Here is a 25,605-nt window from a genome sequence, read left to right on the forward strand (position 1 = left end):
ACATATATTCATTTTGATGAACTTAATAATGAACAAAATAATCGCTCTGAGATATATATAATTTATCAGTTAGAGCGGGAATGATGGCTACATTCGTATAAGTGTTTGCGTGTGTCTCAACAGCTACAGATAAAGCCACAATAAGCTTGTGGAACAAACTTGTCAAATCACCTTGATGGATGACGCAAAGGAAACTGACCAATAAGAGGACAGTTTTACTCGCATGTGATTTGCATAAACACATTTTAGGATGCTTTGAAATGATGCCTTGCGAAAGTGAACCTAACCACGAAGAAAATGCAACATTGTAACAAATTAAGTCCCTGTTTCGGAATAAAGCAAGCAATCTACAGGTCTGAAAACGCTCTTAGTCTATGCTGTTTTCAGTTGATGCATAAATAAACGTCTCATGTAAATCGCTCAGTGTTTCAACCACGGAAAGACAAAGAAATAAAATAAAATAGCTTGTAAATGATGTCACATCGTGTTACATTTACCTCAGGAAAGCCATTCAATGTCCATAGCGCATTAGTCAGCAAGAAAAAAATAACTCCAGAGAGGAGCATTTTGCTAAATATATGCAGTATATTTACATATTCATTATATTTTTTTACTTAACCTATTGCCTTTATTATTTATTGTATGTTTGAATAAATCTGTCATGAAAACAGATATTACAACCACAGTTTAAATATTTATATTTCAACAACAAAATGTAGTAGAAACATATCATTATAAAGTTGATATAAAAATGCATTGTGAGCAATTTAAATGCTTATATACAGCTAATTATTAATTGATATTAAATAAACTATTTTTGGTTTGTGGCTAAATGGAAACTTTAATTTTGGGTTCAGTGTTTTTCGACAAAAAATTCATTTCAGTGCATCACTAGTCGTAATGTAGGTCTCAATGATCTGATTTTTTTAAAGGCCAAAGTATACTTTTGTCCTCTGATGTACAACTGTCAATGTGACGTAATTTTCGTCATCAGGAGGGTCTGCAAACATCAGCGCACACTGACTGCGTGCAACCCAATTTTTCTGTCCACGAGGACCGTGCACGTACAACAGCGCATGCGCAAGTGACTTGAGCTCTTAAAAACAAAGTCCACTAGCTGAACACATCTTTCCATGCTCACAGCCAAAGGAGTATACTTTGAAATATGGAGCGTAACATGGAAATGAAGCATACCCGGGCCTTAAAAGTCAGAAGACCTGCTAATGGATATTTTGTTACACATATTTACCCAACCAACCAAAACAATTACACCCTCAACCTTATGAATAAATTAACATTTAACAACCATGCATGATGGAAATTATAGCTATGGCCATGGAGGTGCAGTGAAATATTTGGCAAGTAGTGTTTATTCAAGTTAAAGTGTTCATCAAGGGGCAATGAACTCTCTAGCAACAGCGGTGGTACATTTTTGGTACAACAGTATTTTAGTATCGGCATGCCATGCAACTCTATTAGTTAGGGCTGTAAAATAGAATACGAAAATAAAATATGAAAAGGGTGGTAAAGTGTTTAGCACTGGCAACAGAAGGGCAATTAAGTGCAGTTTGAATGCTTGGATACAGAAAATTGTCTACAGCTCAGAACAAACAAAATCGTGAATGACTCACCAGTTTGTCGATGCCTGCCACTGTTTGGTTTGCATGGCGCAAGGAATATGTCAGTCGTGTCACGCCATCGCACGTTTCGCCGTTTCCATAGAAACCGACTGCAATGCCAGCACTGTGGGAAAGTCATCAAATTAGGAATTAGCTCATGTGACTGTGACAGACTCTTTTATATAGAATGTAATACAAGACTCTCACACAAGCAATGTCCTTATTCTGGAATCCTAAGACTACAAAAACCTCTTGAAGACCCTGAAAATGACCAGGTTAGCAGGTCTGAACTTGACTGAATCAACGTTGTGGTTTTGCTTTTACAAAGACATTAAAACACAGAATCCTGGGCTTTCCCTAAAATTACCAGCTTGCATCAGTAAAGTATAACACTGTTTATAATCAACGCTGCTTTAACACTGGATTTTGACATGCTGGACAACTACTACAGCCACTTTTTTGCAATTATTTTACAATTTACAAAAAATTATATACAAATACATATACAAACCATATATATATATATATATATATATATATATATATATATATATATATATATATATATATATATATATATATATATACACACACACACACATTTTATATATATATATATACACACACACACACACTAGTAAAAATATATCAAAAATATCAAAAATGTCCGAATAATTTTGGATTGACTGTGTATATATATATATATATATATATATATATATATATATATGCACTCACACACACACACACACAGTCAAACCTAAATTTATTCAGACACCTTGAACATTTTCATTCATTAATTCAGTTTATTCACTATAGTTTAAAAAAAATGGTAATAAAATTTTAAATAAAAGTTAAACTGTGTCAATTAATCTTAATTATGTCAGATAACACTCAAGCAAAACATGGTCAGGTCAAAGTGTCTGAATAATTTTTGGTTCCAATTTTTTATCAATTTTACTGGTAGTCCACTGTATGAAGAACTTTTGGGTATGATATGTCACAGTTTATTTTGCTATCCTCACTTACATAAATGAACTATAGTGTCCTGCACCCAGTGTCCGAATAATTTTGGTTTGACTGTGTGTATATATATATATATATATATATATATATATATATCATGGCTGCTGAAAGTTCAGTTTTTCCATCACAGAAATAAATTACATTTTAAAATATAAAATATATTAGAATATAAAACGTTTATTTTTTAAATTGTAATAATATTTTGCAATATCACTGTTTTTACTGTTATTTTTGATTAAAAAAAAAAAATTCAGCCTTGGTGAGCATATGAGACTTCTTTCCAAAAAAAAACAAACAAAAAAATTCACATTTACTTTTAGACATTATCTATACCCTTTATGAAACAGACATTTGCTCTTGTGGACATTATAGTAATACTTTATGTATATGGGACAAATTAAAAGGTCATGAACTGCATTTTTTTTATAATAATGTTTCCTGATGTGCACTTATAATGTTAGTATGATTTTTAGAAATAAAAGGCCATTTTCTCCCTTGATTTTAGCCCTCTGATTTGAACGCTCTGTTGGAAGGGGCGTGTCTGCAGTGAGGCTTCAGTGTAAACACCCACTGCTATGATTGGCTAACATCTTTGCATATGAAATAAGTATTACATGTGGAACTCTCCCGAAAAACTTTTATTACATTTTTACTAATACAGCTGTCGAGATTAACTAATCGTGAAAAGTGTTGATTATAGCATTATATTTAGATCTACTCATGTCGCATGAAAGGTTGTAGCCAATGACAGACTGTCTGCTGAGCGCATGAATGCAGTGATCCCGTCATTCCAAATCGAAATTCTACACTCTCATGAATGCTTTCATCACAACTAACAGTGCAAACATGTAAATAAGAGATTCATTGTGTAGTGTAGACAGCGTCATTGATTTTAATGGGAGTTTTGGCAAGAGTGCAGAACTCAGTCACTGATAAAGTACATAGTTGAAAATAAATAAACACTTTCCCCAGCATTAAAATCCTTCGGAAGGTAATGTTATTTTTCAGTCCAGTGATCCTGTTTTTTTCTTCTCTTCTCATCTTACTAACGTGCCAGTGGGCAGGGCCAAAGATACACTGATATAGAAGTAGTTGTTGATCTGATTCTGTAGAGGCAGTCTTTCGTCATAATGTCTTTTCGGAGCTCGGCTTCAATAAAAGATGCTTTTGGAACAACAAGGAAGTTGAGTTCTGAAACTTACCGGATGTTTTTATATTACAATGACCTCTTTCATGTCAAAAGAAGGAAAATTTGATCCCTCAATTCATGACCCCTTTAACACAAAGGAATTAATGTGAGATAATGAAACATTTATTTCAGATACATTATTCTCAGGGCGGTTTTATTGTGTATGCGTAAGGGTTTTATCTGATGCCACGTGCACATTTTCCTGCATGTGTTACTCTTTGTCTCTGTCACTCAAATACAAGAGGATTTAGGCAGGAGAGCTCTTATAAGCTTAAGAGTGTGTGAGACCAAGAGATATCGAGAGAGAGGTCAAGCTGTCATTCTTTGTTAAGGTCAGGAGTCACGTGTCTCAACTAGGCTTTCCCTCTCTTACCCTCACTCTAACACCACTGACCACAATCACTCGCTTGTGTGTTTATCTGTTAGATCATGTGTGTGGGCACATGTTAATAGTTCTGTTTGGAGAATAATAGTAACTGTTACCAAAACTAATTGTTAAAGTATGAGTATGAAAATATTTGATTCGCAAGTGCTACAGTGTTGGTTTAAAACGGTAATGCGATAATATTAATAACAAAGCATCAAAAAGAGCAAAGGAACTAGCATGTTTTTGAAAGTACCATATAAAAATACAATGGTACATGAAATTCAGTACAGAATTTCATGATTTTTTATGTGGGTTCTTTTAGAGATGCGGTTGGCTCAGACATATATGGGTCACTTTCAAACATAAATGTGAAGAGTCAGGACAAACAGCCTTAGACTTTCAACCTTAACAAGATCAACTCAGGTAAATGTCATTGTTGTGGAAAATAAGCCATTACCTTTTTTGAGTTCTGGCTGCTTTAAATAGAATCGATTCTGGCTTGATGGGTCAATTATTGAGTCAAAGGGTTATACATAAACCAAGACAAAATTACTTAAAATAATTAAACAGTGGACAGAAATACTTAAAGATACAACCAGACACATCTTTGTGAGAATCTGGCACTGTTAGATAAGAGATATTGAATAACGACTCTATGCGGCTATGGCACACACATACGCACACGCACACACACACACTGGCAGTGAGACCTGCAGTGCATTATTCATCTCACAGCTTCAATGTTCAAAATCTGATTCTGTTGCTATGGCAACATCTCCAAGGCACCGAGAGGGCAGCACCAGGGAGAGAGGGGGAAAAACTGATGTAAGGCCGACAGAGGGAAAAAGAGAGAATGTAATACAGAGAGGAAGAAAATATTTTTAGCCCAGGACAAAACCATACACACACACTGCTAAAAAACCTTATTCTTATCATCAGTAGCTTTGTCTTATTTTTTCCAGTAAACATGTCAAAACATCAGCGTCAAAAACTACAATTTATCTGTGAAGCAATACTGCATAAGATAAGACTTGTTTTCACAAGTTGTTTTTGAACATTTCTTAAATATATTTTTAATTTGTTTGAAGCATAAACCTCACTAAATGTATTATTTTATGTATTATTTTATAACAGACATTTTTGCAGTGTACAACAATATATATCGAATTATCATGCTGTAAAAATAGAATAACCTATTACGGAGTGTCTATTTACACTAAATGCAAATAGCGTCCCTTGTTGGAAAACTCTATTTACACTAGCGCGTCCCTTGTTGGAAAATGCTATTTACGCTAGCTCCACCCACCAATGTCTGGTTGGGCCACTCAAGTTTAAAAAAAAAAAACGTGCGGAATTCAACGTCTTCAGTGGCGCAGCAGCGGCGAGTAAGGCTCGCAGACCTGGCTTTTAACGTGATCAATGCGGGTTCGAATCTGCCTTTTGCCGAGCTCGCATTTATTTTCAATAAAAATGAAAATAATGTTCTAAAAGTGGAAATAAACTGCGAACGAGTGTTTAATAATATTAAAAGTGTTTATTGGGCAGGGTTAGGGAAAGGTGTAGGGAGGGGTTTTTTCTACCAATAAGGCAGCATCCATTTAATAATTGTAATAAATATATAATAATTTACATTCTTTGATATTATTGCATCCTGTTAATGCACAAAAATACTGAGGTGCAAATAGTATCTGCCAATATAAAGTATAGATAGCATCTAATTACTATTTACTCTTATTGCAAAGAACTGATACAAATAGCCGCTGCCAAAATATTATAAATATGAAATAAAATTTTAAGAAATAAATATCAAAATTAAGGGTACATTTACACAACAACGATGTACTAAAAACGCAAAGGTTTTTCCCTTTGCGTTTTTCGCGTACGGACAACAACAACATCAAAATGATCCCCGTTCACACGCAAGAACGACTAAAAATGCTGTATTATTCATGCCAGGCCAGTAGTTGGTGATGTCACTTTGTAAAGAAACACTACGCGCCTATAGACTTGACATGTAATACGCATGTGCATGACGTCAATGTTTTCACAAATTCGCATTTTTGTAGTTTCTAGACGATAACAGTCTCGTTTTCAGAAACCTTCACTTTGATGCCCATTTTCAAAAGTTTGCATTTTCAGGCCCCCAAAATGCTGTTGTTGTGTAAATGAATGGCCAAAACGCATAAAAAGTTTTCCGTTTTTACTTGAAAACGGTGTTGCGTAAACGGCCCCTAAAACTGAATCATAGAAAACAACCAAGTGAAGCATTTTTGTATTTTTCTGACCTGAATCAATTCAAATTGGGTGAACTAGCAACTCTTAAAGATTCCAATAACGGTTCTTTTAGTATTTTTGGGAAAACTCAATAAAAAGGAGTGAGTCAAAATTATGTTTGTGGTGATCAACATTATCCTAACTGTTGTTAAAGCTTAACTTCTTGTACTGAACCTGGAATATTCCTTTAGTGGAACTGAATGTCATGAAAATCATTTGCTTACAGTAACCTTACTGATTGAGAACACATTCATCGAGCTTCTTAAGCTCAAAGACACAAAACATAAGGGAGATTACGTTTTTAGGAGAGTGCTACAGTATTTTAGGTCACCCCATGAGCATCTGCACATGTGTGCACTATTTGATGTGCTTAATGATGCATGAGGCACAATGTGTTTCATCTGTGCCGTCATATCAGCATGACATCTCTCATCTCTGCCATGGACCCATCAACTCAACTCTCTCTCTTTTCTCCGTTAAGCTTTATCTGCATCTTGCTCAATCAATCAGACTTCATTGTCCTTTTCTCTGGTTCTTCTGCATCCATCTTTCTCTAAGGGAAATAATATCTACTTTGTCTGTCAATCACAGCATGAACGGCAGAGCATGAAGTGAGATAGAGGACAGACGTGCTGATGAGGGAGAGGAGGAGGGAGGGAAGGCAGAAGGGGTGGAAGAGAGGGGAGGAGATCATCTGATGACCCTTGTGGGGGGATAAATGGGAGGAGAGCCCAGAAAAAAAAAAAAAAATCAGAACAGAGGACAAAGGAAGGAACCCAAAAGCAATTAAAACAATAACAAGTAACAGTTAATGAAAACAAAACTATGTAAAATTCAGTAACACTTTAGTTTAGAGTTCAATTCTCATTATGAACTAGTTGCTTATTAGCATGCATATTACTAGGATATTGGCTGTTTATTAGTCCTTATAAAGCACATATTAATGCCCTATTCTGCATGACCATATTCTACATCTCTCAATCCTACCCAATACCTAAACTTAACAACTACCTTAATAACTATTAATAAGCAGTAATTAGGAGTTTATTAAGGCAAAAGCTGTAGTTAAGAGTGAGAATTGGACCCTAAACTAAAGTGTGACCTAAAATTCATATGCAAAATGATGGTTTATTTGCACAAATTAAAGTAACTTTGTTTAATTTAAAAGAGGTTTAAATAGCTTCATATTCATTTATTTACATATTCGATGATTACTTTAAATATTAAAATAATTATTATACAGAGTTATAGACTTGTAGATTACTTGAACACAAGCGAAATATGCATGGGGGACTTTTTCGCCCTCATGAGGAACCCCCGATCACATGAATTCTTATTGAAATTCCTGATTTTGCCTGCTTAATTTCACAGAACAATGATAAATGTGTACACCTTTATTATTTACATAAACGAAGGAACCTAAAATCCCATGTCTTGCAAACTTCCTAACAGGTCACGCCAGGCAGTTATTTCCAGATACTCTTTTACTGAAGTGTGAACAACTACAGCAGTCTCCCATTTAAAAATCACAGTATTTCAGTGAAGCTTTTACATCAAAACCAATCCACTCTATTTCTACATCACGACCACTGAAAATAGCAGCTGGTATTATTAAACAGGGTCATTGCAGGGGAATTCAGCCGACATCATTTTAACCCCCAACTAATGCAAACACTTGATTAAACTACTTAACCTCTGTGTTCAGGGTTCAGCGTGCAATGGCTGCCAGCCTGATCTGACCTCTCAGCTCTCTCTATATATAAAGAGATCTGACAGGAGTAATTAGAGACATTTTAACCAGAGACCAAATGTTCACAACAAGATAAACTGCACATAAACACCTCAATATTTACTGGATTGAACAAATTTAAAAGAAAGATGAAACTCAGTACCATGTCAAGCTAAAGAAATGGTTTAAAACATTGAGGTTAATTATCAAGGTCAACTAATTGATTTATCAAAACTGACAAAAAATAAATCAGGCGGAAGTTTGTTTACCTAACTATCAGAGTCAAATGTGACAGCATGTGGATTGTGAAAAATGTCCCAACAATGTCCTAACTATCCTACGCAAGAATTGGTTAACGTAGCCGGGTGTGTGCAGGATGCTGTCAGACGTAAACTGAGATACAGACATGGATTATTACTAAAAATACAGACGAGTTACCATCCATTCCACACTGCGCAAGGAGAAACACACACCTACTATTTCATATGAATCATGGCCAGCGGCGCTCATCAGCGTGGGTTAGGTGTTTAATAAGCTGCCATATGTGTTACATGATGAATTATGTGTCATACAGCTATTACTCGAGAGATTTTTCCCCGCAAGCATTTTTTAAAAAAGTTGCCAGTCACCGCCAGCATTTCTGATCGTTTTCAGAAAACTTTTATGGCCCCCAGAATATTTTGTTGAATATTATAAATATCTGAACGTGCAATATATCAAAAGAAAGAACAGAGCCTCTTCTTTAAAAAAAAGTTTTATTCTAGCCTTTTTTTTTTTTTTTAATCAATATTTGAATGTGGGTAAGATTCATAAAAAAAGCAACATTTTGAACAAAAAGCTGGGAAAATAGTTTTGGTTTTGTTTTTTTAATGATTACAACGTGCACAAACAATGCTTTTACCGCTTCTTTCTGCTTCTTCGCCTGTGTTTTGATCCGGAGATTCTGTACTCTTTCAGATGTTGTGCAATAGCACCCTCTACTGTATAACAGTGAAAACACTGAAAGCTAGAAAATTCTGTCAATGGCGGGGAAGCGTCTTATAAATTACGGAAAATTCCATCAATGGTAGGGAAAGAGTTCTTCTGTGGAACAGTAATTTTCATTTTGGATGAACTAACCCTTTGAGAGTGTGTGCACACTTGTAGTTCAGTTCTCTTGGTTCTTTTAGTCTGGATCAAAAAAGAAAATGATACATTTTGTCATCTTTCATGACGTATATTTTGCAATGGAATTACTTAGTATTACTCAATGGAACATCCAAAACAATGCTGTGTGCTGGGCTAAATGCGCTCGGTGTATGTACGTACATATGATGGGATTTTTAACCATCAAGAAAAGCTAATAAAATATGTAAAGGAGTCAAAATAGCATCAGGAATTCCTCCATTACACACAAAAACGAAGATCTGCCGCAAGGAGACAAGTTTTCAAAACCTGCACCAAACTGAAATGAGCAACGTAGCTCCTATGTTGAAAAAAACAGGTATGCTTTAGCATTATGTCCTTTTTTCCCGCTTGTTTGGTGCGCACCAGGGTTTCAGATGGCAGCATTCACACTTATTGAAATGAATCACACTAACAGAGCAACTGCACCAGAGTTCGTTTTAATCGAACCAAACCTACCAGTTGTTAAAAAAAGTATTCTTGTCGCTTCATAACATTATAGTTGAACCACTCTAGTTACTTTGACTATTTTAACGATGTTTTTACTACTTTTCTGGACGTTGAACATGGTAATTTCGTTGCTTTCAATGGAAGATAAAAAAAAAACTCTCGGATTTCATCAAAATATCTTCATTTGTGTTCCGAAGTTGAATGAAGGTCTTACGGGTGTGGAACGACATGAGGGTGAGTAATTAATGACAAAAATTTCATTTTGGGGTGAACTAACCCTTTAACTGGAATTTACGACATGTATTGCCACATTTTGAGATGAGTTTTTTGTGTTGAACTGTATAAGAGAGCAAATCACAGACCTGCACACGAGCGTGGCGATGATCACACACCAAGCGGTGCAGCAGCAGTCCGCATTGGGAGAGTCCTGGTTCTTCCTACGACGGCAGCACAGCCAAAAGGAGTAGAAAAGGAGGAACAGGAGGTCCAGTGCCAAACACACCAATGCTGTTGCACCTAGCAACAACACAGACTGCAGAGAGAGATAAAGAATCATTTAGACCTCATTGTTTTTAGTGAAGCAGGAAATGAACCAAGAACAATTAAGAACACAATGAGGCCACTGAGGGTAGGGTCTTCTGATCACAATCTTTTGTTATACACGTTTTCACGTTTTCTTTTATTGGAATCTGGAGTAACATATTGTTTTAGACTATTATATTTCTTTGTGTGTGAGATGCTATTCTAGATGGAAGAGACTCCCATTTTCAGAAGGAGTCCTGCATGTTTAATCCAGATCTACATCCACAGGCTCTTCCACTATACCAGAAGCATCATGAATTATCTAGATGCTTTTTTTTTTTTTTTCTTTAATCCAATGCTACTGTGTACCATGAAAATCTCCATATACAGCAAATGTAGGTCAGGCTGAACATGGGAGACTTCTTTTGGTCTCAGAGCTGTGACGTAAGAGCTCAGAAGTTCCACTGTATACAAGTCTTCATAACCACACACACACACACAACATGGTGCCATGTTCTAGGACATGATACTGAATCAACATCACTTGTTAGTCCTGGAACAACGCTCCTGACAAAAACACAGTCCAAAAGGTATTCCCAGCCATAATTTAAAAATCACAGGGAAATGATCTTCTGAATGTTCATCCAGCACTTACAAGGATGCTGATCCAGAAGCATGTCCTACTTCTGTAAATCATATTTAAAAAATAACCACACGGGTTTGGTAGATCATATTTGTCTTCAGACTTTTTCTTTGGGTTTTCCAACATACGAATATAAGGGAATAGTTAGTTTCCACTGGAATACCATAGGTAGGATAGTTTGATATATATATATATTATATATATATATAAAAAATAGTTCTGTTAATGTTATATTATATCCACCATATTCCTGACAAGCCTACTGCGTTTTGAATTATGGGTGGCACTTCCGGTTTGGGGAACTTCCAATCAAAAAGACTGAAATGAATCATTTCAAATCATAATGTTGCCCTATGTGATGAGCAGGGTGGGCGAGGGCTGTGAGGGAATGGCGCGAGGCCGGTGACGCGAGTGATAATGAGCGTCAGCTGCGTGTTGCACCGGTCTCGAATCTCTCACGGAGGAGCTCCGGAAGCATAAAAGGGGAGCGACGACAGTGAAGGACGAGAGAGGACCAGGCCTGGACTTTAAGTTATGTTTTATGTTTGTGTGGCCGGCAGACGTCCGCGAGGGTCTGCCGGTATTACTTTCGTTTTGTATTTGTTTATTTTATATATTAAAGTTATGTTTGAACGTTCGCCGGTTCCCACCTCCTTCTTCCCGTATCTATGAACTATGTTACACCCTACAAATAAAGCTGACTGAATGAGCTGTCAATTTTCATTCATGTTTTATGTTTAAACATCATGAGAATAATGTAATCCTTGGTGACATGATATAACATGAATATCTATTGCAAGAGCTCTTTTTCAATCACTGCATTCTTATCCTCATGATTATTTTCTTTTTTCCCCTTTGCATTCCGCTGTAATAAAGGACAACATACATTTGTGGTCTGTTCTCCCGATTTAATTTACGATATATGCCATAAATAATTCACTGGAATGTACAAAGAACCTCTCGTTTTTCTCCTCAAATCCTCACGTCTCTTTCCAGGTTTGTTTTCACAGGTAAATACAATTTATTATCTGTCAAAATGACAGATATCACTTTAAAATAGTATCACGCAATGCTGAAGTTAATGAACATTTTTGATTAAGGCAGCGTATGTTACATAATAATAGACATATGATATTTAACCCGTCCATTATTGCTGTAGAAAGAATCACACTTTTGTCTGTTGAAACGTACCTTGTTGATGCTTTTAAACTTTTAAATGTCCTTTTAATGTTCGATGGTTGAAGGGTGAGTAGAATAATGTCATCTTATTATACTCAGTTTAAAAAAAAACATATTGCATTCGTAGAGCGAGCAATTTACTGATTGTTTACAGCTTAAAGGAAGTTACACCCATAATTTGCACAAACTGTCATGGGGCAAAGGCATAAGGTGGATAGGGGGCTGTGTTGGACAGTCAGGGGCCTTCAAGTCAAAAAGGTTGATAACCTCTGTTCCAAAAACCTAAAAGACAGTTCAAGGAATACATGGAAATGCAGTATCTCCAAAGCAGTTGATAATCACAAGCTCAGGTTTGCTAAATAGAGCAAGATCACTAATTTGTCCTCAAATGCCCAGAGTGACCTAGTCAGATATGTGTCCAGCCCAGTGCAGACGCTCATCATGGCAGGATCACCAGTGTCACTGAAACAGTGTAGACACAATGCTGTTATTTCCACCCTTAAAGATAAACTTAAATGCTTACGACTTAAAGCCGGTGTCATGAGATTTTTACAACATTAATATTCGTTCCTGGTCATCTGTGATATTGAGGGACCTGTGAGTAAGTTGATGTCAGCTTCTGTCTGTTGATGTGTCAAAGCTCATTTGAGTCAGTCATCACTGACAGCATCCGTTAAGAGATTAGAGAGGATTAATTATCAGCTCTCCCTCACACACACACAAACTTACGTTGCTAATCTAAATGAGGATATATCATAGACTTTTATTGTTTTTATATAAAGCTAATTATAGCTTAACACGAACTCAAACCCAAGTTTATGAAGCTGAGATTTCCTGGACAAGTGATAGGCAACAGATTTAAATGTGATCACAAAACGAGACTAATCAGTGATCAAGACCAAAGAGAAGAGACTATACAAAAAATCCAGGAGAAGATGAGAGTGGGGGAGGGAGTCTAAAACTCTCAAATGTAATTATTTTATTACCAGCCCTCAGAGACACACAGGGAGGGAGAGACTGAACTTTAGTTTGTATTGGGTGACTCGGTAGTAATAAAGAGCAGGATGGCAGGAAGTTGGCACTATCTAATTACAGGAATGCCTTAAAACCAAACCCGAATAGTTCATGAGTGTGCATGCAGGAATCCAATACGTTTTTAAAGTCAAATTTGTTCTATAATCCTTATAAAGCACCAGAATTGGTAAATATAAGCAGATATGCAATATTAACAGTCACAACAACACTATCATGGAATACAGTACTTTATGTATTTGTTCCTTCCGCTCATTCTTTCTTACCTAGGAGACTAATAAACAGTGCACCAATATGCCTACACCTCAAGTCTGGACAAATGTATAATAAAATATTTATGTTTTCTATTCACAAAATAAGAGCACATGTTTTTGTATTGTTTGCTTTCATTTTTGTTTACAATATGTAATTAAACGTGAATTTTAAGTGTATACCATGTAAAATAATAGTGTAAAATAAGAAAAAAAATTGTTTAATGTTTTACAACATAACTCAAAAATTAATTTTAAGTATATATTTTGTAAACTAATAGCATAAAATAAGAACATGTGTATAAAATAATTACAAATTTTTTACATCAACTTAAAAGTGAATTGAGTATATATTATTTGTAAACAAGTGTAAAATAAAAACAGTTCTGTAAAAAAAATTTTTTTACAACAATCAACTCAAAAGTGAATTTCAAGTATTCATTTTGTGTATTGTATATATTGTATCACATATCAGTATTATCTGACCACTACTAAACTATACTATACTATATTCAAATGTGCTTTCTAGAGCTGCATGATTCTGGATAAATTGAGAATTATTATTATTATTATTATTATTTAGAATTGAGATCACGATTCTGCCACGATTCTGAATAGACAACTAAACAAAATAACATGTAATTTACTAGAGGTTCTGACAAAATGTCAATTGTCAATGGTCTATTTAAAAACTATTTATTTTATTTATTTATTTTTATCAGTTTGAATGAATGATTCAATGACTCACTCATAAAGAATTCACTTGTTTTAATACTGGAGGAATTAGCATTTGTGAATAAATCTTTTGAATGAACGATTCATTTATTCACTCATAAAGACTTCACTTGCTTTATTACTGGATGAATCAGTGTTACTGAACGAAACTTGAATGAATGATTCAATGGCACTTAGGCTATATTGTCGCCACCTACTGGTGTAATGATATAATTGATACAATATTTGAAGTGTCAGGGTACTTTGATTTACTCTATTTTGAATAATACCGTAGACATCAGTGTTTATATCCAAACTATAAACATTTATCCCAGTACTTCTGTGATAATTTTAATTACTGCAACAGGAATAACGATACTATGTGGTTGAAAAGACTGTTTGTGAAGCTGTTTCATATCTATACATGACAGCTGCTCTCTCTGGGTCAGCACGAACACAGATTTTAATGTTCCGCTGTGATCGTACTTGTCAAAGGTTTAATAGACATAGCTGAATCGCTGTCATTTTGGAATAAGGGTGTTTGAATCAAGATTGCAATCTTTTAACGATGAATCGTGCAGCTCTAGTGCTTTCAATTGAACCAAAAAGTAAACCCAGACAATTTAATACATGTGCATGTAAATTACTGAAAAGATCTTAAGGATCTGGTCTAAGACAGCACAATTTTACACAGTAATAAGCTGTACCACACACTCCTATTGACAAAACCACAAAACACGTAAAACACCATATTACCTCCATCTGTGCTAAGAGAATAATGGTTAAGTTAAAACAGTAATCACGGTTATTAAAGCGCAATGACATTTACCTCACAGCTCAATGTTTATGTGTCATTAGTACGTGTGTTTTTGTGAGTACACTCTGTCGTCTGGTGTAAATCGTTTCATCGCCACTACTCGTGACTTCCTGCCAGCTGGGGCCCTTTCCTGCCCAATATGCTTTTAATTATTCCAACATTCCCTGCTGAGAAAAAACCCTAGTGCTTTTTCCACATGTCAAACTAGAACAGCAACACAGCTGTAGGAGCCGTCTTCAGCAAACTGAAATCCTCTCAAACTATTGCAAATTCAGAAAGAGTCATAAATTCCTCTCATTTAGGACACAGAACAGATAAAAGTTGTGCCGAGACCTTCATTACAGTAATACTGAGAAAACAGAAGCCTGATACCAGCCAAAACATATGTATAGCATCTGCTAATCACATTTCCCACATACAGGAAGTAGACATCTAGGTGGACAAAGGGAACTTTTTTAGGATACAAATAATGGTAGCATACAGGAAAACTTCAAATATTCAAAGATTATCAAGGTCACTTAAAGTGATGGTTCAACTCAAAATGTTCTTCCAAACATGTATTATCTTCTGTGAAACACAAAATATTTTGAAAAATGCATTAAAAGATTAAATTTTAACTTAAAAAATAAATAAGTAAATAAAATCACTGTTTTAAGGTATTTCAGAGCCTGCACATAAATGCTGAGATGCTTGAATGTCATCAAATAAATATATATATCATATACATAAATAAAATATAATTTATATAGCTATGGCTTTGTTTTATTTTTTGTAAATACAATGAAAATCAGTGAGGAATGGATCAGTGTTGTTTTTGACTCCACTGACTTTCAACATATGGACAAAAACAGTTTTTCAAAAATATCTTTACAGAAGATAGAAAGTCATGCAAGTTTGGGATGACATGAGAGTGAGTACATTTTGCTTTTGGGGTGAATAATCCCTTTAAAGGGGTCCTGAATTGAGAAATTAAATTTTTCTTGATCTTTTGACATGTAAGAGGTCATTGTAATATTCTAATATACAAACATTCTGAACGTTTCAGAACTCAAAACTTCCTTGTTTCCAGCTCTTACTGAAACCAAGCTCCGAAAATGACTCGTTTTGGATTTTGTCACATTATGATGTAATAGTGTGACGAAAGACCGCCTCTGCAGAATCAGATTAACGCCTACTTCTACATCCTTCTATCTTTGGCCCCATCCACTGGCATGTTAGTGAGATGAGAAGGAGAGAAGAAAGATACGGGATCACTGGACTAAAAAGGACATTACCTTCCAAAGGATTCTAATGCTAGGAAAGTGTTTATTTATTTTCAACTATGTGAATGTCTCAGTGGAGCATTATTTGTTCGGTACATTTGTGGATTCTTTGGTAAATCAGTCGCAATTTAGGGGTAGACTTTGCAAACAGACTTTTACGCTAAGATATGGACCCAGACTGTAAAAAAAGTTGTGTTATTTATTGTACAAACATGTCAGCCATTTCAATTTAACTCCCAAAACAAAGCTCTCGAAGTCAAGTCAATTGCAGGCACTTTGTAAATCGATTTCACCAAATCATTAAAAAGAACTGATTCAAAAGAATGATTCATTAGCGAATCGGACAATCATTATTATCTTTTCAAAAGACAGACATAAGAACACCCAATGTGGTTGTGGATAAGGTCCATGTGGCATTAAAGTACAGAGAAAAGAGGAGGACAAAGTGCTGACATGTTTTGGCAACTACTGGTGGGCCAGATCCAAACTATTGTGCTGAGTGCCCTGAGATCCAAGTGAACCCTCTGCTGCACAGATGGTTTCAATCCAAACGTGCATATATATGTCTTCTTCTCTGTGCCAGGATGTAAGCACAGTTTTAAAGGTGGTTGAAGGGAGGCCTTGGGGCTGAATAATGATGAAATGGCACTGGCTATGTGTGTGCCCGAAAATTTTTTTTTTGAAAGGTGTCTGTTTAAAAAGACATGCTATATTCCACCTAAAACTATACAGGTGCTGGTCATATAATTAGAATATCGTGAAAAAGTTCATTTTTTTATTGTAAATTATTTTAAAAAATGAAACTTTCATATATTCTAGATTCCCTACATGTAAAGTAAAACATTTCAAAAGTTTTTTTTTTTAAATTTGTTGATTAGAGCATACAGCTCATGAAAGTCCAAAATCCAGTATCTCAAAATATTAGAATATTTACATTTGAGTTTCATTAAATGACCATCCCTACAGTATAAATTCCAGGTATCTTTTGTTCTTTGAAACCACACTAATGGGGAAGACTGCTGACTTGGCAATGGTCCAGGAGACAATCATTGACACCCTCCACAAAGAGAGTAAGTCACAGAAGGTCATTACTGAATGGGGTGGCTGTTTACAGAGTGTATATCAAAGCATATTAAATGCAAAGTTGACTGGAAGGAAGAAATTGGGTAGGCAAAGGTGCACAAGCAACAGGGATGACCGCAAGCTTGAGAATACTGTCAAGTAAAGCCGATTCAAACACTTGGGAGAGCTTCACAATGAGTAGAATGAAGCCGGAGTCAGCGCATCAAGAGTCACCACACTCAGACATCTTCAGGAAAAGGACTACCAAGCCACTTCTGAACCAGAGACAACGTCAGAAGCATCTTACCTGGGCTAAGGAGAAAAAGAACTGGACAGTGAACAGTGGTCGAAAGTCCTCTTTTCAGATAAAAGTAAATTTTGCATTTCATGTTGAAATCATGGTCCCAGAGTCTGAAGGAAGACTGGAGAGGCACAGAATCCAAGCTGCTTGAAGTCTAGTGTGAAGTTTCTGAAGTCAATAATGATTTGGGGGGGCCGTGACATCTGCTGGTGTTGGTCCATTGTGTTTTATCAAGTGCAGAGTCAATGCAGCCATCTTCCAGGAGATTTTGGAGCACTTTATGCTTACATCTGCTGACAAGCTTTATGGAGATGCTGATTTCCTTTTCCAGCAGGACTTTAGCACCTGCCCACAGTGCAAAAACCACTTCCAAGTGGTTTGCTGAGCATGATATTACTGTGCTTTATTGGCCAGCCAACATGCCTGACCTGAATCTATGGGATATTTTCAAGAGAAAGATGAGAAACAGTCGATCCAACAATATACAGATGATCTGAAGGCTCAATAGTGCCTCAGCAGTGCCACAGGCTGATCACTTCCATGCCACACTTCACTGATGCTGTAATTTGTGCTAGGAGCAAGTCATTTGCTGTAATATGTCCTGCCGATCAAGTATTGAGTGCACAAAAGAACATACTTTAAAGAACTTGAACTTTTCTGTTTTGCAAATCCATTTTTTGATTGATCTTAGGAAATATTCTAATATTTTGAAATACTGGATTTTGGACTTTCATGAGCTGTACGCTCTAATCATCAAAATTTAAAAAAAAAAAACTTTTGAAATGTTTTACTTTACATGTAGGGAATCTAGAATATATGAAAGTTTCATTTTTAAAAATAATTTATAATAAAAAAATGAACTTTTTGATGATATTCTAATTATATGACCAGCACCTGTAACTATTTTAAATAGCATTTTAAAAATTATTGTATAATTGCTTTACATTGAGTTTTTATGACCTCATATTAATAACTAGGGTTGTCAACTAAGTACCGGTACTTCGGTACCAAGTCGGTACTGAAATTTTAAAAATGTGACAATACCAGAATTTCCCCCTAGCCTTTTGAGTGGATTCTGGTTAAGTTAAACACCTCTGATTGGCCATTGTGTTCACACGCTCAACAGATATGTCTGAATTGGCTACAATGATCAACGCTTCAAAAACATGTTGTAAATAGACATCTTTGATGCTCTTCACCAAGTGCTTACACAGATACAGACGTGAGCTTTTGAAGATAGATGCCTGCTTTCAAATGCTCCTGTGTGTATCTGTGTAAGCGCTCGGTTAAGAGCGTCAAAGATGTCGAACAGAAGACCGAACCTGCTTGACGAACAAGAACAAACCTCAGGTTCTTGCTAAAGCTCAAATGTGCTGCATAACACACAAGGATGAACCAATTCATTGGTTCTCACGCGTCAAGCGAACATGCTTGAGCTTTCGTTTACCATAACTGATGCGAGTTGATAAATATTTATGTGAATAAAAGCTTAAATTCAATCTGTTCATCATATAAAATGATCGTGTCTCTTTAGAAAATTTGGACTAAACCGCTAAATTCATATAGATTAGTTTTACGATCTATTTATGAACTTCTTGAAGCCTCAAAGTGGTAGTTGCGTAGACTATCAATGGAGGGACAGAAATCACTCAGATTTTATTAAAAATATCTTCATTTATGTTTTAAAGATGAACGAAAGTCTTACGGGTTTGGAACGACATGAGGGTGGGTAAATGACAACAGAATTTTCATTTTTGGATGAACTAACCCAAATAACTCTTTTACAATATAAATAATTTCAATGTATTTTTGATCAAGTAAGTGCAGCTTTGTTGAACATAAGTGATTAAATAATATATATCACTTATTATATATGTATTTTATTCGATTTTATTATAGTATTATTTTATTATATTCAAATTATGAATTAATTTTATGTATCAACTACCACAGTAGATATTTACAGGCTATATTTTGCATTTAGAACTGTTGTACTAGCATGTGATCTTCAAATCAAGTAGTTTGCTTGCTCTCCCTATGTGTCGGTGTGAACGAGTGCAGACCCCCATATGTCCCAGCATGCATGTGTGAGAGTGTGAGAATGAGAGCGAGGGGGTACTGGCATAAAGGCTATGTGTCCATTTGACAAAAGGATGCCTGCAAAGCACTCTGGGATACATTAAGGATTAAACCCCATTTTCACAGAAGCCCACAGAAAGGGGTGCATTCATCTTTTATCAAAAAGAGAATAACAACACCCAACCCCCCTCCTCTTCCTCTCCTTACCCTCCCTCACTCTCTTCCCTTCTGCTCTGCCAGACCAGACAGACCCAAGGGCTCGTCATGACCTCATCTCACACAGATTTACCCCCACATACCCCGTGGCTTTCCTGTGACCTCGGATCTAACAAGCCAACCAACTAGGCCAATCTCATCTCCAAGCATCCCAGGAAAACCAGGCCTTATTGATGTTTTCCACCATGTTAGTACATTCACATACAAGCACAGAAGCAGAAGCTCAAACATGCTGCGTAACACATGAAAACTAATCTCATTGGTTCTTGCACGCGTCAAGCAAACATGCTTGAGCTTCTGTTTACCACACCTGATTGATGTTTTATGTGAATATAAGCCTAAATTCAATCTGTTCATCATATAAAGCGATCGAGTCTCTTCAGAAAATTTGAACCAAACCGCTCAATTCATATGGATTAGTTTTACGATCTCTTTTTGAAGATGAACTGAATGAACTTTTTGAAGCATCAAAGCATCGCAACTGTCTATGGAGGGACAGAAAGCTCTCAGATTTCATCAAAAAGATCTTCATTTGTGTTTCAAATATTAACAAAAGTCTTATGGGTTTGGAACGACAGTAATTAATGACAGAATTTTCATTTTGGGGGGAACTATCCCTTTAATTGCAGATTTCTTTTTGGAAACAAGTGACCGTTGTTGGCCATTTTACCATCCAGCATTGGAGTGCTCTGAATGTGGTCACTGACAGCTATAGCTTGTGAGCAAAGGCAACCATGGCTGCAATTTCACGCAGCTGGATGCTATTTCCTACTGGTCCTATGGAGAATGGTTGCTTTCACAAAATAGCCTCAATTTATGAAGTAGACAGTAAACAAACCTTCTTGACATTTGAACTTGAAAAGTGTCTCTGTGACCTTCATCTTTGTCTGAAAGAAGTTTGAAACTCAAAACAGTAAAAACAACAAAAAAGGACTGTGGTAGCACCATGGTATACTGATGGTGTCAGACAGTTATACCATGGTAGCCAATATGGCTGGACTATTTTGCTAAAGACCCCCTGTGGTGAAAAACAAATTTTTAATGTTATTTATATGTCTATGTGGTGTTTTTAATATGCTTTAAGACAAACCATGTGCAAATTCATAAGTCAACACCATTGCTGAGTATGTTCTCTTTAAAACTTTAGTGATCTAAAGACTACAACGCGGGAAATCGCTGGTGTTTCTGACGTCACAAACTACCTTGTAACCAATCACGTCAACGTGCCGACAGGCTTTTAGCATATCATTAACTATGACCGCTCTGAAGCAGGGGAGTCTCAAGAGAAGCCAGGTTATCCCGGTATATTTTTCTGTTGATATGAAAAATCGGGTAGATTTAGCAATATAGTGGGTGTATGATGTATATTACGATGTTATGATGAACTATATGCCTTTTTCCACCGACGTTCTGAGTTGTTTAAAGCGTTTGAGACTGAGATGGCGAACAGGAACATGGTTTGTGTAACATTAGTAACTCATTATTAGCTGTTTGATAACGTAGTAAAGCAAAAGACTAATTATTACCATTATATGTCCGACGTGGTAAAAAGCAATACCATTGTGCAGCATTTACCTCAGTAAGTTGACCGAGTGGATCTCTGAGCTTGTGTGAGTGAGTGGGGGCGGGGCTAATTATCATATTCATAGATCCGCATATACTAAATGAAGCAAGGGTGTAGAGTTACATTCAAGCTATTTTAAGACATGAAGAAGTTTTTTTTCCACAGGAAAAAAACATTTAAATATGTCATTTTGGTGATCAAAGACGAGTTTTAATGGATGAAATTATTGACTACAGGGGACTTTAAAGTGAGCATGACATGAAAAAAAATCACCCCATCTATTTTTGAAGTGAAAGTTATTGATCTTATAGCAAGCCATTCATCAATGTATGCATTTTATTTTTTTAGGTTTTGTTTGACCTTGTAATTTTTAAATCAAAATTTCACAACATAAACTCATACACAACACAAAAGCACAGAGCACATCTGCTTAGACTATGAGAAAACATTGGTTGCACTTTATTTTACAGTACAGGCACTTACATGTACTTACCTAAGAAAGTACTGGGTAATATAAGGTAACTACATGGGTTAAGGTTAGGTTTAGGGGTAGGTTCATGGTTAGTACCTAGTTATTACCCAGTTATTGCAATTACTATAATAAGTACATAGTATGTACATGGGGAACAGGACTGTAAAATAAAGTGCTACCAAAACATCTATTGGATGTTTACACCAAGAACCATACTGACAGACAGGCTGCCTTTTCGTTTTTTGGCAGCATTCCCTTAATATTGCTGTGACTGAGATACAACAGCAATCCTAGATGCCTCTACATTATACATTTGACCAAATGTTGCATGCATGTAGAAATGCATTATATATGCACAGGCTCATAATGTCTCCTACTGAGTGTTGATATGCATTTCCGTGGGTGGGTAAAAACAAAAGCTGACTATCTCCACACAGCTCTTAAGCATAACATCATTTCTGGACAGTAACTGCTCAGTGATTGGACAGTCTGTTATCATGTGCAACATGAGGAGCTCAGTAAGATGGGTGAAGTCATTAAAACTGATTATAAGTCAATGCCACTCATTAGGCGTAAAAGACGTCCGAGCTTGACCAGAATGAATTTTCATCGAGTTTAAACTGGTTAGTGCCGATCAAGCTACCTCATCAGCAAAGCCATGCTACTAACTAGACAAAAAAAGGCTGGTTGACCAAATATGTCGAGCCTGGTGGTTTTCAGCCAGTGTGCTTTATATAAATAAAGTATTTGTGCTGTTTTAAATAGACAAGTGTTGTCTTACTGCATTATCATTGTCTATTCTGGTACAACTCTCTTATGTTTTATCAAAATTATGCTCATTTTGTGTTTATTATCCATAACTATCCCTTTTAGCTGTCAAATATGTGACTCTGAATGGTACATCTAGTACCTCAAAACCTAACTAGTTGCCACACTGCAGTAAAAGCTTCAGAGGGTGACGTCAGGCTTGAGAACATCCTTTGATGTTGCCGCTGCGCACGCACACATCGATCTTGATGTTGTCTCAATATTTCCAAATCATGTAGCAATTGAACTCGACCTACCTTTTGATATTCCGAGTCCTCCGGGCGGAAATCGCTGCTGGTCAGCTGAAACTGTAGGTTGAAGTGTGGAAGGCGATGAAAAAGGTTAACCCACCACGGCGGAGAATAATTCACCACTGCAGCCATAGTGTTCATGCAGATCTGTGGCTGTAAAAGACAATGCATTCAGCAGCCAATTCCAGACTTCGACTGTTTCATCACGTCGCATTGCATCAAATGCATTTAAAGTGTCTCTTTACACGCTGCCTGCAGTTAAGCAGGGGTTAAAATCTGCACCAAAGACCCCTAAGCAAACAAATGGCTAGTTTTCCCCTAGAATTGTGTGCCCAACACTCATCTATTATGTTGAATTAGATCATACAGATTTGTTCTTAAATGTAATAATTAACATACATTGTTTATATACTATAGGTTTTAAACCGCTATTTGCTCAGACAGGCTTTTGTTATGGGGAATCCGTTCTTACCCGCTGTCAGCCTAAACCATAGTTCCAGCAAAAATCTGCGGTGATCTCAACAACAGACAAATGGCTCCTGTCCTTCGACGTTTTGGTCGAAAAGCAGCAACAGCAGGTTTATCTGTGCTCAGCAGTCAGCATGCACCGAGTATCTTGTCCAACAACGCAGCCCCTGCGTCACTGCCGTCTGCATGTTATCCAGCGATACACTCACTGGAACTGAAGCGAGAGCTTTAAACGCCTTTGATGTCCATCGCGCTTTTGTTTTAAGGTAGTCCCGCAACGCTTTCTTCGAGTAGACGCGCGTGATCAGCGCTTGTGCATTTCTGTCGCGTTACAGTTGAGATACGCGATGATATCACACATTGCGAGGATGAACTAGTGATTTGTGTGAAAGACTACATACGGGCGTGATTGTCAATCATCCACGTCCATATATTTCAATACACAAATGGATTAGTGTGTTTACAGACCTCTGGTGGCCAAATGACGCTAATTCAAATCACATCACTTAGCAATACCTTATTAAAAGTCTTCTTTTTATTGTTCTTAACTACAGTTTTCTGCAATTTTACTGCTTTTTAGTCATTTAATTTTCTTACCTCAGAGGTGTGCTTAATTTATGCTACATAAGTGTATTATAAACGTTATACAAATACGTTAGGCTATTTACGTTATAAAAAATGTAACGTCCACAGATCTAACGTCTGAAAATTCCCCCGACAACGATGACGCGATTCTAAATTTGCATAATGTACTGATCCAATTGGTCGTCCTTCTAGCAATTATTTGCATACTGAATTCTTTTTTTATCTAGGCTTGTACAACTTCCAAATAGCACGATTTATTATGTTTTTTTGTTTGTTTTTTCTTTTGACAAATGGTCAACAAAATGTTGAGGAGGTCAAACAAAAATATTATATTTTTTATTTTTATGTTTTTTTGCAACCCTGTTAACTTTTAACCTTAGGCTACTTCGCCTCTAAATGCAGTTTAATACCCTGATTGACGTGATTTCGATTTTTTAACACATCAAAAATAATCATAAATTGTACTATTAAAAACTGTGTACTATTAAAGTCACCGTGAAATCAAAATTGACAATTCGTATTTTATATGTAGGCTGATATTGAAGTAATTTTTTATTCATGTGCCCTCCTAGCTTTTGGCCCTCTAGCGGTAAAAAAACAAAACTGCATGCATATTGCGGAAGAACATTGTTTTGGTTGTGCTTCGGCTCTGCGTGACTGTGTGGAATAATATAGCCCTTCACAATAGTTACAATGAACTCAAAAGAGAGTTATTATGGCAACTGATCTGTTCGATAAAATGCCTTACTCACCTGCTGAGTAATAAAAAAGGGCATCGCTTTTACAACATTTTAAATCCCTCAGTTCTCACCATCTCCGAGATCTAGCTGCTCAATATGTCAACCGTTCTCGCTCGCTGTGACAATACACTGTAAAAAAAATACTGTAAAATGTATAGTAACTTACTGCCAATTTTAGTTGCCATCAAGACTAAATATACAAGAGTACCTTAAATCATTAGCTACAAATGTACTGTAAAAAAAAAAAAAAAAAAAAAAAAAAAAAAATATTACATACATATAGTGTATATGAGCCATTTTTTACAGCTGATACTGTAATATATGAACATTACATAATAATATATATGTTTACTATAAATATGTGACTGAAATGACGTCATATTTTACATAAATTAGATCATTTTTCTGTGAAATTCAATTCACTTTACTAAAATAACTTCAGGTGAGATTTTCCAGTGTTGTGATATAGTATATTTGTATAAACCTACTTTTGCTGTAAATTCACTAGTCACATACTGCATTAGTCTTAAACCTTTGTCAATTTAATGTGTCATGTGAACAATATTACTTAAAATAACTGCCTGACAAGTTTTCAAAATATAACCAAATGTAATTATTGTACAGTTGTACAAATAGCACACTTAACACTAATATGCATACATTTCTTTTTCTTGTGCATTTGCATATGTATAAGTTTCCAAAAGATGTTCACTGGTCAAAAAATAAATGAAAGTGGAGATTTCAAAATAAATCTTAAGTATGTTAAAACTTTGCAAACACTTCAAACAAACAAACAAAAAACTACTGATAACAGCGGCAATT

At 35.9% G+C, this 25,605-nt stretch overlaps 1 protein-coding gene across 1 annotated transcript in view; it reads right to left on the reverse strand.

The window, feature by feature from the left end:
* ttyh3b (tweety family member 3b) overlaps positions 1 to 23,900 on the reverse strand; it is a 41,821-nt gene extending 17,921 nt beyond the window's left edge. The window contains exons 1-4 of the mRNA XM_051891279.1: positions 23,463 to 23,900; positions 22,997 to 23,143; positions 10,181 to 10,350; positions 1,632 to 1,743 (exon numbers count right to left, since the gene is read on the reverse strand). Coding sequence (XP_051747239.1) covers positions 1,632 to 1,743; positions 10,181 to 10,350; positions 22,997 to 23,131 — 417 coding nt within the window. The 5' untranslated portion in view covers positions 23,132 to 23,143; positions 23,463 to 23,900. The remainder of the gene's footprint in view (positions 1 to 1,631; positions 1,744 to 10,180; positions 10,351 to 22,996; positions 23,144 to 23,462) is intronic.
* Positions 23,901 to 25,605: the final 1,705 nt, after the last annotated feature.

The sequence above is a fragment of the Ctenopharyngodon idella genome, chromosome 1 (genome assembly GCF_019924925.1).
Source record: "Ctenopharyngodon idella isolate HZGC_01 chromosome 1, HZGC01, whole genome shotgun sequence".
Classification (NCBI taxonomy): domain Eukaryota; kingdom Metazoa; phylum Chordata; class Actinopteri; order Cypriniformes; family Xenocyprididae; genus Ctenopharyngodon; species Ctenopharyngodon idella.